The sequence below is a fragment of the Hippocampus comes genome, unplaced genomic scaffold (assembly GCF_001891065.2).
Source record: "Hippocampus comes isolate QL1 unplaced genomic scaffold, H_comes_QL1_v1.1 scaffold45, whole genome shotgun sequence".
NCBI lineage: Eukaryota > Metazoa > Chordata > Actinopteri > Syngnathiformes > Syngnathidae > Hippocampus > Hippocampus comes.
The window spans coordinates 1,084,343-1,099,073 of record NW_017805783.1 but is presented as its reverse complement, the minus strand read 5'-3'; the positions used below and the strand labels follow the sequence as shown (position 1 = coordinate 1,099,073).

The 14,731-nt window shown below is 43.2% G+C and overlaps 1 protein-coding gene across 2 annotated transcripts in view; it reads left to right on the top strand.

Moving 5' to 3' along the window:
* Positions 1-14,731, top strand: part of mtmr3 (myotubularin related protein 3) — a 34,529-nt gene extending 19,798 nt beyond the window's left edge. The window contains exons 15-21 of one of the 2 annotated variants that reach the window (XM_019885166.1): positions 36-206; positions 839-984; positions 1,876-3,433; positions 3,505-3,615; positions 5,837-5,925; positions 7,522-7,548; positions 14,237-14,731. In XM_019885166.1, coding sequence (XP_019740725.1) covers positions 36-206; positions 839-984; positions 1,876-3,433; positions 3,505-3,615; positions 5,837-5,925; positions 7,522-7,548; positions 14,237-14,396 — 2,262 coding nt within the window. In that variant the 3' untranslated portion in view covers positions 14,397-14,731. The remainder of the gene's footprint in view (positions 1-35; positions 207-838; positions 985-1,875; positions 3,434-3,504; positions 3,616-5,836; positions 5,926-7,521; positions 7,549-14,236) is intronic. The other variant, XM_019885167.1, reaches the window with a different exon arrangement.

The following is a 14,731-nucleotide window of genomic DNA, read 5'->3' as shown; positions in this document are numbered from 1 at the left end:
CATATGTATAGATAGAATTGTGTGTGTGTATGCAGGTGAAGCTGGTGCAACATGCATACTCCTGTCTCTTCGGCACTTTCCTGGGTAACAGCGGCAAAGAGAGGGAAGACCGACATGTTCAAGAGAGGACATGCTCAGTGTGGTCCCTGCTGAGACCTGCCAACCGCACACTAAGGAACATGCTGTACTCCTCACACTCTGAGACTGTACGTACACTACGTGGCACACTCCTTAGTGTACAGCACTGTCTTTTGGGAGAAGTACAGCCTTTTTTTCCCCACAAAAATCAGATTTTTGATTTTAGTCTTTTTTTTTTTTTAAATGCGCTTGAAGAAAAAGCAAATGTCAGTGACATTTTTCCAAAATTATTATATAGTTTTCCACCCCTACTATATTGTGCTTTATTTGTCATGTTACTAGCATTTTCCCCCCGTGCATTAACTACAGAAGCAACTACAGATATATTATCCATCTATTTTCTTGCGCTTACCCGGGGTCGGGTCACGGGGGCTGCAGTTTGAGCAAGGATTCCTAGACTTCCCTCTCCCCTTTTTTTTAGTCTAGATCTTCTGGGAGAATACCAAAGCGATCCCAAGCTAGCCAGTAGACAGAGTCTCTCCAGCGTGTCCTGGGTTGTCACCGGGGCCTCCTCCTAGCAGGACGTGCCCGGAGCACCTCAACCGAGAAGCGTCCAGCAGGCATCGTAACCAGATGCCTGAGCCACCTCATATGGCTCCTCTCAACGTGGCTTGACTCAGAGTCCATCCCAGATGACCGAGCATTTCGTCACGATTATTTCCATTTCTACCCAGCCGTAACTATTCATTGGTTTTTGCAGGTTCTCCACCCAGTGTGTCATGTGCGCAATCTGATGCTATGGACCGCAGTCTACCTGCCCAGCTCCTCCCCTACCACCCCTTCTGAAGATTCCTGTGCGCCATATCCTTTGCCTGGCAGCAACTCCGAGGAGGCACCTCTGGGCAGGTGAGCCTGGCACGCTGGAAACAGAACCCCCCACCCCACTTCCTATCTCATGTAAGACAAACTCCAGTCGAGGGCTCCCGAAGCCGACACCTCTTCTTTGCACATTTTGCTCTCGTGAGGCCGTCGCACTCACACACTGTGTGATTATTTCATGTCTTTTGACAGCTGTGGTGCCATCAGGAAAAAGCAACAGGGATTTATTCCGAATGTCATACTATTAACTTGTTTCTTAACCAAATATTGGATCACTCTTGAACATTTTTATGAATATACATTACTAGTATAAAGCGCCACTGGAGACTTTTACTTTTCAACTACTACAATCTTCATAAGGTGCCATTTTTTTAGATGTTTTGCACAGTGCATGTCCCATATACACTTAGTGGGGGTATGCCTTTAGCGCCCACCCTTCCCACTTAAACGTCCACATGCTGTCGCCAGTTACGTCTGCCTTTGCTCCAAATAAGCAACATGTCGGCAAAACATCAGTCAGTCCCCTCATCGAAGTCACACAACAGCATTCACGGATTTTGGAACTTTGTGCATACACATGGCGACCTGCGTTATTAGGCGCCCCATCCATTTTGGAGAAAATTTAAGACTTTTATGTGGGTCTTATGGTTGTGAAAATACAAAATATTTTTTCTTGAGATGTCAGAGTTAGTGGACAGACCCCAAGAACTTTAAAGCTTGGATTTTTACTTTGCATTTTCAATAATTTAGAGTAGGAATAAATGTTTTGTCTTTTATGACACTTTTTTTGTTGCTAGCTTCTGATAGTAATGGGTTTCATGGTGTACGAACTTTTATGTGGATTAAAACAAGTTTCATCAGGAATGTTCATGTGCAGTTGTGTTCTAAAAATCTTTTCTTTGCATGTTTCCCTTTTAGATGTACGAAGACACGCTCCTTCGATAATTTGCCAAGTGCTTGTGAGCTGGGAAGTTCACTGGCTCCTAACCGCCGCTCCAGCGACCCAAGCCTCAATGAGAAGTGGCAGGACCACCGGCGCTCTCTGGACCTCAACATGGCAGTCGGGCCAGATGAAGGTGGAGACCAGGATCATGATGTGCAGTGTAATGGATTAGGCCTTTACGCAAACAGAATAGACTCTGAGCTGGATGCCAGCCCGGATCCCCAGCAGTCATACTCTGAGTTGGCTGAGGCAGCCTTCATGCACTCTGCAACAACTCAAGAGGAAGCTGAGGAGGCGGAACTGTCTGTGGCGGTAGGTGTGGCCGCGGGCCAGATGGAGAACATTCTTCAAGAAGCTACTAAGGAGGACATGGAAGCAGATGCTCAGAGAGTTGGAAGTGCTGCTGTCACCCACGTCATTAACGCAGCTGTTGTGGAGGAGGAGACGGGCTCAAGAACTGATGCTCTTGATCATGATAATGATGTTGATGGTGATCACTCTGTCAACAAGAATGAGATACATGAAGTGCTGGCTAATGGTCACTATTTGGAAAATGGTTGTGCAGAGGCTGAAGAGAATCCTGATTCTTCTGCTCTTCCTGCACCGACAGCAGAAGAGGTGCAGCACCTGAGAGATGAAGAGGCCCAAACACTCGAACATCTGACGACAAAGCAGGCTCTGGAGAATTGTTCTGTACAGCTGGAACATGCTCATGAATACCTTGACTCAAGTTCAGGCGAGCCAAAGCCACCTGCAGCTCAAAGAACTCTGATGAACGGCTTTGCTCACCAGGCACCTGAGGAAACTGAAGGCGATGAGGAAAATTGCCCTCCTTGTGACCCTGACAGAGGTTTGTCAGAGTTAGGGGAACAGGCAGAGAAGAGGGCCTCACTGATGGAAAGCTCCACAGAGACTTTAACAGAGGAGGTCTGCGGCAGGTTTGAACTCCCCGCACAGCCTCCTGTCTGTCAGAGCCGTCAGGCCTGCAGCAATGGCAAGGGCCCCCCGCCTCCCTCCAGGAAGGACAAAGTGCTGGAGACCGACGAACACAGCTTTATCAGAACTTTGAACGGGGGCAGCAAGCGACCCTCTGTCAGTGCCTTTCAGTATGCAAGTGCTGACCTCACACGCGACGGACTTTGTAACAGTGACAGTTCTGACGGGGAACCTTGCGGAGGACCTCACTGGGTCAAAGCTAATGGCGAGCGGACCCTGCTGAGCCGTCAGGTGTCCTTGGCAAGTTGCAACTCCCTAATTCTTCACCACAGAGGCAGCTGCTCGCAACAACGTTGGTGCCACGCCCAACTGGGCCGGCCCGCTCTCAGCCCAGAGCAGCCGTCGCGCAGCCACCTGGATGACGACGGGCTGATGCTGCACACAGATGTCATCCAGCAAAGACTTAGGCAGATTGAAGCTGGGCACCAGATCGAAGTGGAGACGCTGAAGAAGCAGGTACAGGAGCTGTGGAATCGCCTGGAAAATCAGCAGCACGCCAGCTCCTATCGGGTCAACGGAAACGGGGGAGATGAACTGGTAAGAAGCTAGTGCTTGGACCATCAAGCGGTACCTGACTCGTTAAAAAGACTGAAGTCTCTTTCTCACAGACCTTGATAACAGACTCGGAATACAACATGGACCCCAACTGTCTGTCACGCTGCAGCACAGAGCTGTTCTCCGAAGCCAGCTGGGAGCAGGTGGACAAGCAGGACACTGAGGTGGGTCTCACCACGTTTGTTTTTGGACTAGCACAGCTCATCAAGTCTCTTTCTTACTCTTACTTTATCAAATGTTTGGGTTCTATTCCTGAAACCAGCTGCCCACCGAGCGACATGACTGAACTACTCAGTTGCATCGCACAGTGTGGATGGTTTTTCAACTCCAGTTAACCTCTGTTTATCGCTGGGGATCCATTCCAGACTGACGTGTAAAAATTTGCGACACAGGATAGGGAGACCACTGAAATAAATAAATAAATTATTAATAGGAATACCCTTCCTGCACATTTTAAACATACAGTCATACCTCGGTTTTCGACCATAATCCGTTCCAGAAGGCTGTTCGAAAACCGATTTGTTCGAAAACCGAAACCACGCTCTTTAAAAAAAAAAAAATCTTTATTGAACACGTCTGCTCACAATGGAACGCTACACGAGGAAGCGTCACTTCCTCGTCTACCTGAGGAAGCGTCACTTCCTCATGTAAGGAAGGCAAGAGGAGTCAAGTGACGCATTCAAGTGCGCTCAGTTTGTTCGAGAACTGAAATTCGGTCGTCATCCGAGGCATAAAAAAACTCTAAATTTTTGGTCGAAAACTGATTTGGTCGAGAACAGAGACGTTTGAAAACCGAGGTTTGACTGTATTAAACTTAATACACACCCGCAAACTTATTAAAACAATTTTTTTAAAAGTCTAATTTAGCAATTATTCTCACTTTCTCACTGTCAATATCTGAGAGACTTTGTTTAACACAATCTTTAGGAAATGAAAATAAACCTTACGCTTGCATAGTTCTCCAAAAAGGTTCTTGCCATTTCTGATTCCCAGTTGAAGTAAGTTTTTGGAATTACGAACTGGCGAAATTGTAAGTTTTAAGTGTTAGATGATGTTAACGAACTGAACAGATTGTGAAAAATTTGACCAAGAAAGACAAATACTTTCTTGCAGCTGGTCACTGCAATTACATGTTGTGTATTAAACCAAACCACATAACTGTCTTAATCATCTAGCGTAATGGGAACATTTTTTGGTAAATGCCGAAGATGGACTCACGAAACGTGCAGACATATCGCTGATATTTGAACACACGCTGTAGCAACATACACAGAAGGAACATTCAGCTACACTCGCTGGCATATGTTCTTCTTCCTCTGAAAAAAAACAACTACTATTACTACAGCTTAGTTAGACAGCCTTGTTTTTGTTACACCACACTCTATGTTTAAACTACGGCCACAAATGGCCCCTCATCCATTTTTCAGTGGCCCGTGGCATATCTTAAAAATGACATTTAGCATGGCCCACGAGTAGTTTGAAAAAAGGGGGGTGTGGAGGTTGGCAGAGTGAGAAAGTAGGGTGTCAAAAAAGTACCGTATTTTCACAACCATATGACACACAAGTCTCAAATTTTCTCCAAAATGGACGGGGCGCCAAATAATGCGGTTGACTTGTGATTGCAATGAGTTCCAAAATCAGTGAATGCTCTTGTGCGACTTAGATGGTGTTGTGCTGACGCATTGCTGGTACAGAGGAAAGGCAGACGTAACTGATGACAGCAATGTGGACGTTAAAGTGGGAAGAGTGGGCGTTAAAGCGGACGCTAAAAGCATGCCCCCAGTAGGTGTTTATATATAGTACATCCATTGTGCAAAACAACATCCCAAAAATGGCACCTATGAAGAAACACAGTTTAAACTGCAAGCTATCAGTGACGCGGAGGACCATGGGAATCGAGCAGCCGTGAGAGAATTCAAGATCAATTTATCCATGGTGCTTGGTGCTTTCATTTTATTGAAAAGGCACCATCTGTCCATCCGGGTAAGGATGGACAGAGGTGCAGCAACATCCGCCAGACCACAAGGAAAAGCTGGCCATCTTCTGCTTCTACTGCACCCAAAAATTAAACACTTGTCAGACCCCACTGTTATCGCTGCTCTGTTAAAATATCTTCATCACTTCCTGGGAGACTTAACTTACTGGGAAACTTTCTCTGCCTCTTCCTGCTGTTAATTATGGAGCATCTCTCTCAGTGGAGCTCAGTGCTGCCTGGCATGCTGTGTCCCAAAATGCTACCATAACTTTGACTGTCAACTGTAATTTGTGCAGTTTTTCAGTCCTGTCTAGTTCAATCGCGTTGGTGTGCGGTCAGTGTACCGGTAGCTAAATTCCTTCAGCTCTATTTTTGTCAATAGAAAGAAAATTTGGTGTGCGTCTTTTCAGGTTACCCGCTGGTACCCTGATCATTTGGCTGCCCAGTGTTACGGCTGTGAGAGCAGGTTCTGGCTCGCCACCAGGAAGCATCACTGCAGGTAAACACAGAGAAGGACAAAGCAATAATAAATAAAGCAAACCTATTACAATAAAAACACCGTTCAAAATAACTGGTAGTGAATTTCGTTTTCAAGGAATGTACATTTTTTTTATATGTTAGTCTAATATGCAAAGTTGCTCCTCCAGCAGGGCACCAGAAATGTTTCATTTACCTTTATGCAGTGTTCATGAAAAATAAGTGTCGCAAACTGCAGTAATATTTTCTGCATGTATTACAGTTGGCCACCCGTTTTAGGACTACTTAGTGTAATCTCTAAAGCGGGGTCATAATTGCCAGTGGTGCCAGGAAGGGACCATGAGGCCATTCATGTTTGACTTACCTAATTTTGACTTGAGTGCAATGCTGAGGGGTGGGTGGAGCTGGCTAAAAGACAGGGAACTCTTTTACTTTTGCACTGTGTATCCCTCCGGAGGAATTTACTCGGGATAGTGCGCGCAGTATAACCTTATTGCAAGAGTTACTGAATTGACTGGTAATTTATTTTTACAAAGTTATGCCATACTGCATGTGTAGGTGCCACTTCTTCGTTGGGTCAGCTTCTTCTGATTCGTGTCTGCAGTCGGAAGTTGAGCGGCCGTGGGACTCGGCTGCACTCAAAACATGCTTTTGTGCTCAAACTCTGCAGATGCTTTTAATTGTGGCACAAATCCAATGCCACACTGTAGTCCCTGCCTACAACATGCACAATGCCGGGGTCGGAGTTTAAACAAATTAATCAGTCATTTTTTATTCTTCATGTGTCTATTGCTATCCGTATTGATAATAAATTATCAGCCAGCCTAACCCTTATGTGTGGACTGACCAATAGTGTAGACTTTTGAAAGAGTATTACATTTCCTAAATTTTGTCAGGAGCTTTCAGCCCGACGCCAGCTATTTATGATTTACATTGGATTGAATTGCATTAGAAATGTATTTAAAGCTCCTCAAATACAAATTACTCAACTTGGAATAAATAAGACATTTTTGTGGGAGAGTTTCTTTTCTGAGACAGATGTGGGATGTTGTTGTTATTGTTCTTTGGTTGCATTATAATACTTTTAAAAGCTAAAAAAAAAATGTCCCCGTGGTTAAACCCATGTAGTGAAATCAAGTCTACATGACCAACACAATGAAATTACCAAAAATTGCTTCAACAACTCAATCCTTAGCATTACAAGTGTAGGTTTAATATGCTCACATTTGACTAGTGATAAGCTTTCTTTGAAAACGCTGAGTGACCTTAAAAATAACAAGGTAATATTTTTTGTACGCGCTGTTTTACTACGAATTAGACTCTTGTTGTCACATGGTTCTTTTCAAGGTGAGCATCAGTTTCATTGAGATCGTGTCCTCCCCTCCATTTTACCATCGTGAACTTTGGTGCAAAGGCACAGTGGAATCCATGCACACTGTGCTGGACACAATGTCTTGACACCGATTCAAAATCATTTGATGTGCCAAAACTTTCCATGTTGTCTTTGAAAGTCTGTGGCAGGCGGTTGATCCATGAGGCACGTTGTACTTGTAGTGTGTCATTGTTGTCCTCCCTGTTCAGGCAGCTCTTCTCTATTGTCTACCTTTCTCCTCTACAGTGGCAGGGAGCCTGTCCAGGAGGTCTGGTGAGATCCGGCTCCTCTGCCCCACCCCCCTCCCCTCCCCACCTCACTCTACCCTAGCCTGGCATCGCACACCTTCCCTTCTACAGTGAACCCCCATTTATCGCAGGGAATACATTCCACACCCACCCACAGCCAAATCAAACAACTTTTTAGTTTTACCCCGCTCACAGGCCTTCAACTAATTTAAATGTATTGAAACAAATGTCAATTTATAAAAACAAACGTTTCAAAATTATTCCCTAAGCCATCACGTCACTTAACATCGCGGCTCACCTGTTGTCTGGGTATGGCAAAATGGCAGAATAATAAAAACAGCTGAATATTAATCGGAATGCAAAGTTAAAAGTGACACAGAACATATTATTGTGGGAAATCTTTTTGTCTTGACTTCCCCATTAATGGTTAGCAGAAATGACTCTAGCTATTATGATACATTAATCATAATCCCTCCAAAAAATGCTACTTGAACACACATGCAGCAGTTTCACAACAAAAGATTAAACCATTGCATGCTTAAACACTGAAATGGTAAACCAAACCATGCAGTGCAACATTATTCACATGTCTTCTCTTTGCTTTGCTCTGTGGGAAAGACTGCTGCTTTGTTAGGGTCCTTTTCTGCTCCTCGTCTCTTCTCTTACTTGCGCTGCATCTACATCCACTCGAGTTCAGTGCTACCCACTACGTGGTACTATACTGGAGGCTGAATTCAGACTTTGCTGTATTGTATCGAGTACTATAAAATCCATTCATCCATCCATTGTCTGAGTCGCTCTGATCCTCACGAGGCTCGCAGGCGTGCTGGAGCCTATCCCAGCTGACTCCTGACGGAAGGCGGAGGCCAGAGCCGGAATCGAACCCTGCACCTCTGCACTGTGAGGCCGGCGTGCGAACCAGGATACAGTCAAATCAGTAAAATATTTTTCAAAGTGCCTCATTATAGTATACGTAAGGAGATGTTTTGGAAATAACTTGCTCTTCAACTTTCAACCCTGTCACGCAAATATCAAACAAATGTGACGTCTTTCAAGTCGTTCTTTTTTTTTTCATGTTTGAAAAGCATTTTATTACTCAGATATGAAAACAAGGTGACATCCTGCAAACATGCAAACTCCACACAGGAAGGTCGGAGCCCGGATTCAAATCCTGGACCCCTGCACTATGAGGTGGATGTGCTAACCAGTTAAACACCATGCCGCCCCTAGAAGTACTATAAAGACCCATTTAAAAAAAACTGTCACTTAAAAATCACCGATACAATGGCGATGCAAAAGATGAACGGGGGTTCACTGTAGTCCCGATCAGTCCCTCACCCTTCTCCCTCCACCCCTCACTGCATCCGTTTGCCCTTTTATTCTGTCCTTGTGTGCAGTTCCCAAGAGAAAGCGATTTGAGTGTGATTGCTGCGGGGACATTTTTATTCATTGGCTGTGAGTGTGAGCAGTTTTGCTATCCATGAGCTGTGATTGGCTGTGGGCTGCCACTGTCCCTCCACCACCATCGTTATTGCGGACACCCTGGCGGCATGCTGCCCCAACCTGCCACTCAGCCAGCAGTGGTGCTGTGCTCTAACCTTACTAACCCCTGCATTGGGGTGCAATAATCAGGAGAGCAAAATAGGTGTTAAGTCGCGCCAAGCGGAACGGCCAAGAGCTCCAGCGTGAGCCTGGTCTTCCATCGGGACCTCAGCATGTCAAAACTTTTCCAATTTGCCGCCATGTGTTTTATCGGCTTCCAATGTATAGGAGACAAAATATCACTTAGTGAGTATTGAATGGCATCCGCTAGCCTGGCGTGTGGAGGTGAAGCATCAGGATCACCACTGAGGTTCACCCGCTAAACAGTTAAGAGGACCCTTCAGGCTTGATGCAATTATGTCAGCTCAAAGTCTACTGTAAAATCTCGTACCCCTGTCTAATACCCCCCCCCCCCAAAAATCATCCTTAAAAAGCAGTTGGGTTTTTTTTCCCCTCTGTACTTGTGTATTATATGGGTCTCTAGTTTGCTAGCATCCTTTATTATGTTGACCAACAGTTTTTTGTTGTTTTTTTGAGTGTGAATGATATTTTGATTTCTAAGTAATAATGGGCTTCTGAAGCAGAAAATGGCATCCGTTTTATTTTTTTAATTGGCTGTAATTTTAGAGAGATTGATATTTTGGACAGTGAGATTATTTCAGGATATCAAAAATGCTCTTCGTTTATTCTCCAATAAAAGTCAAACAAGCTTGTTTACTGCCAACATTGACAAATTTGATGACAGTTTGCTTGATTTTCACCTGGAACATGATTTGCATATTGCTGTCTGTCATGAGATCGCATTAAAAAAAAAAAGAAGAAATAATACCATATGGACATTGTTAGACAAATACAGCTCCAAAGTTGTAACATAAAGAGGATACCAGTGTCAAAATGTATGTATTTTTAACACTTTTGTTAAATATATGATTGAAGATCTCAAAAACGAGAGCCAATTTGGAATAAAACAAGTCCGTTTGCAGATTCAGCAACACCAAAATACCCTACAACCTTTGAAAGTTTCTTGGCACCAAAATATTTGTTGACCAGTGATACTCGAATGAATAATATGATTGGGTAATGATTCAAAACATGCCACTAAAGTGTAATTGCTTTTAAATCCAGGTTAAAAACTATGCACATTTCCCACACCTGTAATTAAGGTCTTGCAAAGCCTTTGGAAATCAGGTTTTCCAAAAATTAATGTCTGGCCAAGTGCTTTTATGTTTAGATAATGAACTTTTTAAAACTAAATGTCAACTGTGCTTAGCAGCACACTATTTTCATCTGTAGAAACATTTATAGGAAATGAGATCTTGGGACAACTTTTGTGATCAGTAGGAACGGCAACTGTCACGCTGTCAGCATCAAATTGTGCAGTCATACTGTATGTGCGTTCTAAACTGCTTTTGAAAAATAATCCGCCAGCTCTCGCCGTCTTGCTCACTTAGCATCGCTAAATGCTGCCAACTGGTGCCGTTATACAATGTCAATGTAATGAAGTACCGTATTTTCCGCACGATGGTGGGCTTTGGAGTATAAGACACACCTTCGATGAATGGCCTATTTTAAAGCTGTTTTCATATATAGGGCCCACCGCTTTATAAGGCGCATAGAATAGAAGCTACAATACTGGCTGCTGTTGCGTTATGCATCCACTAGATGGAGCTATGCTCAAGGAAATACAATACAACACTGCTTTATTTATTTGGAGCTTTCACAACCGCTGCAGCTGTAACAAAGTGCTTTACAGATCATCTAAAATACTACATCCAAGAAATCAGAATACCAAACCGTATCATATATAAGGTGTATCGGATTATAAGGCGCACTGTCGGCTTTTGAGAAAATTGAATGCTTTTGGAGCTTTCACAACCGCTGCAGCTGTAACAAAGTGCTTTACAGAACATCTAAAATACTACATCCAAGAAATCAGAATACTAAACTGTATCATATATAAGGTGCATCGGATTATAAGGCGCACTGTCGGCTTTTGAGAAAATTGAATGCTTTTAGGTGGGCCTTATAGCACGCGAACTACGGTTGTCTTTTTAGTGTCATTAATTAGCGATTGAACTTTCTCAGGGCGACGTGCTGTTGATGTTGGTGGCAACAGTTTGTGAAATGCTGCAACTACAGCGACTCGAAAAAGCAGTCAAATCAGCCATGAGGCATTCAGGTAGTTTAGTTGAAAAGATTTTATTTGGAAGTTGGCCTCACAATGTTGGCTGCGTGTTCCGTCATGGATGGGTTTGTGAAATGCTGCAACTACAGCGACTCGAAAAACAGTCAAATCAGCCACGAGGCATTCATGTAGTTTAGTTGAAAAGATTTTATTTGGAAGTTGCCCTATCAATGTTGGCTGCGTGTTCCGTCATGGATGACATGAACAATTGTTGCTGCTGCTGGCTTGACTAATTTCGCCCACGGTGCATATGCAAGCAATTTTCTTTTGAAACAAGGTACTTTATAATACATAGATTCGTAACATAACACATTAAATATAATGTTGCTTTGAAAGTACGCCTTTTAGTTACATTTTGGTACATGTAAACGTTAAACTATTTGATTTATTCTTTAATTTTTTTAAATTTTTTTTCACTATGAATCCATGTATAATATGGTGGGACGATTTTGTATAATTTTATACGTGAAAAAACATGCGTCTCATGGGATTTTGTGGTAGATCTAAGCATCGCTCCTTTGAAATTCAGCTCTGAGTCTGGATTTACACTGTAGGTCTGAGTGCACAAATTAAAATTGAATGCCCATATCTGAGTTCATTTTGGGGGTGTTTTCTAAACATATTTACATGTGAAGGGAGGCATTCCATGTCTCACAAACTTGAGTAAACCCCTCCCATTTTTGTAAATATCGTATCTTTTCATGGGACAGCACAGCAGTTTAGACACTGTGTTAGCTACATTGAGGGCACAGTAAATTTTTGTACGTAAACTGAGGCAAAGTGTAATTTCTTCAGTGATGGCCATTTTTTTCCAGTCATTTACATCTATTAAAAATGCCTTTGAGAAATAAACCAACGGCTCTATTGAACACTGACAACAGGCACCAGACATCGTCAGCGTCATGAAGTAAGTCGTTTTTTTTTTTTTTTTACCCCTCCCATTTTTGTAAATATTGTATCTTTTCATGGGACAGCACAGCAGTTTAGACACTGTGTTAGCTACATTGAGGGCACAGTAAATTTTTGTACGTAAACTGAGGCAAAGTGTAATTTCTTCAGTGATGGCCATTTTTTTCCAGTCATTTACATCTATTAAAAATGCCTTTGAGAAATAAACCAACGGCTCTATTGAACACTGACAACAGGCGCCATACATCGTCAGCGTCATGAAGTTTTTTTTTTTTTTTGTTTTTTTTTGTTTGTTTTTTTTTTTAGCCCCATTTATTAGTGATAGAAAGTTATTTAAACTCATTCACTCCCAAAGACGTTTTTAAACGTCTTTTCAGACTTGGTCTAGAATTGGCTGGTACTGAATGAATTAAGAGCAAGCATGTTTCGTTGACATCAGTAGCAAGTTTGTGACAACCCAAACAGTCTGAAAGACATGTGAAGTCAGAAGCTACGAAGTGTTATTTGCTGCAAACAACTTCATAACAAAAGCTTACCAAGGCTCGATGTCCATATATTACTGGGTAAAGTAATTTGGGGTTTTTTATGTTGTCCTTATCGCATTGGTGGCGTGTTGCCGTCATACATATCATGAACCATTGTTGCAGACGTTATCTGGACTACTTCTTCTGGACAGTGTGCATGTACATCAGCAGGTACTCGAGGCAGAAAAATTTGTATATATGGCTCAGTAGTGCCCCTTACAAAGTTTTATGAACCAGCATCGGTTGTATGTTTTAACAAGATGTACTAAAAGTTAAAGGCATACGTAACAGCCCAAAGACCTACAAACGGTCTCTTGTAGCCATATGTTTAACCTGACTGGAAGTTCACCATTTTATAGGGGTTACATTAAAAAAAAAAAAAACTCCTCCTCCAAATTTTATCCATTTGCCTTGAAACTCTGGCTGCTTCATCTAAAAATATTCAAAATATAAAATAACAGCAAAGCTGTTTATTTCATCCAACACCGATGCCATGGCCAAACGCTGTTTGCTCGAAAAATGAAACGGATTTTGATGGTCTTAACATTTGCGGTGACATATAAAACTACACATCACGCTCGGCCAATGAATCACGATTTTATGCGTTTATTTTGCAGTTTAAAAAAATGACTTAATTGCGCCCTCTGCATATTTTTAGCCAAACAGCCCTGGTTGAACATTTCACCAAGATCTTCCTATAGTTGGAGGCAAATGTAACAGCCCAAGACCTACAGAAAGTCTTTGGAGACCGATTCCAACCTCAACAGGATGTTGGCTATTTTAATTTCCTTTCATATTTTGGCACTTTATAGAGGTCATATTTTATCAACGTAGCTTTTAATCTGATGATGTACTTCATTTTCCAAAATTCCAATTCCAGTGTGCGAAAATCCCAATGTGTCAGTACCCCAACCTTGCCAGGTCTATGAGGGCCCTTTATGCCTACTCACAGCTCTGGTGTTTCCTTTGTGATTTATTAATCCTATATTCATTTCTTACTATCAGTAAGTAATAAGTTGAGTTCTGCTGTGATTCGTTGTCCAATTAAGACCTCTGAGACGTTTTGAGGCGTAGTTTAATTTTGAAGTGGCTGATGGACCCAACATTAATTCAAACATGGAATCTTAGGCCACAATTTAAGTGTGTGTTTATTATTGCAGTTGTAACATACACTGCTATGGAACTTGATATATAAGAGCGATATTTTAGTATTACATGAGACGGGCCTTAATCGATGCGCCGATAGAATGTTTGAGAAGCCTCCACTCCAGTCATGAAGCTCATGAAATTCCAGAGTCACAGATCATCAGCAGTTCTGTAGGAAATGATCCAATTGTATTTGTGTGAAAACGATGTGCTGTTTATTACCAATCTATCTTTGCTAAACTATCTATGCCAGCCGTGTATGCTGACAGGAAAAGCGATAAAAATCCTCTTCCGTTAAATGACGGAATGTCCATTAACCTTAACCTGTTGCCACTGATGTGGAAGGTGCATAATGTGTGTGTATGCTGAGAATCCAGCGCTGACCGTTGTTGCCCCCCCTGCCACAGGAACTGCGGTAATGTGTTCTGCGCCAGCTGCTGCGACCAGAAAATCCCGGTGCCGAGCCAGCAGTTGTTCGAGCCCAGCCGTGTGTGCAAGAACTGTTATGGCAGCCTCCGGCTCAGCTCGTCGCCTCTGGACAAACCCATCGCAGCCAGCTCCAACTGAGCCTCGGGGAGGAGGCGGATGTTGGCGTAAAGGAGGGCACCACCACCACAACAGAATGTCCCGTAGACTGTGTGTGTGTATGTGTGTGTATGTGCTGCAGAAGTGGACCGGAACGTGTCATTGCGGTGGCACGATTGCTCGGCGCGCTTAGCTTTGCAAAGAGGGGGCGTGTTGGAGCAAGTCCCTCGTCGGCCACACGGTGGCGTCGGCGAGCTCAGTGGCCGCGCACCGAGGAGCGAGAATGGACTTCCTGGTGCCTCGGACCGGGAGGAAACGGGAGTCCTGCCGCATGTTCTTTAGTCGAGGGGCTTCAATCCACTTCAATCATGACCCCC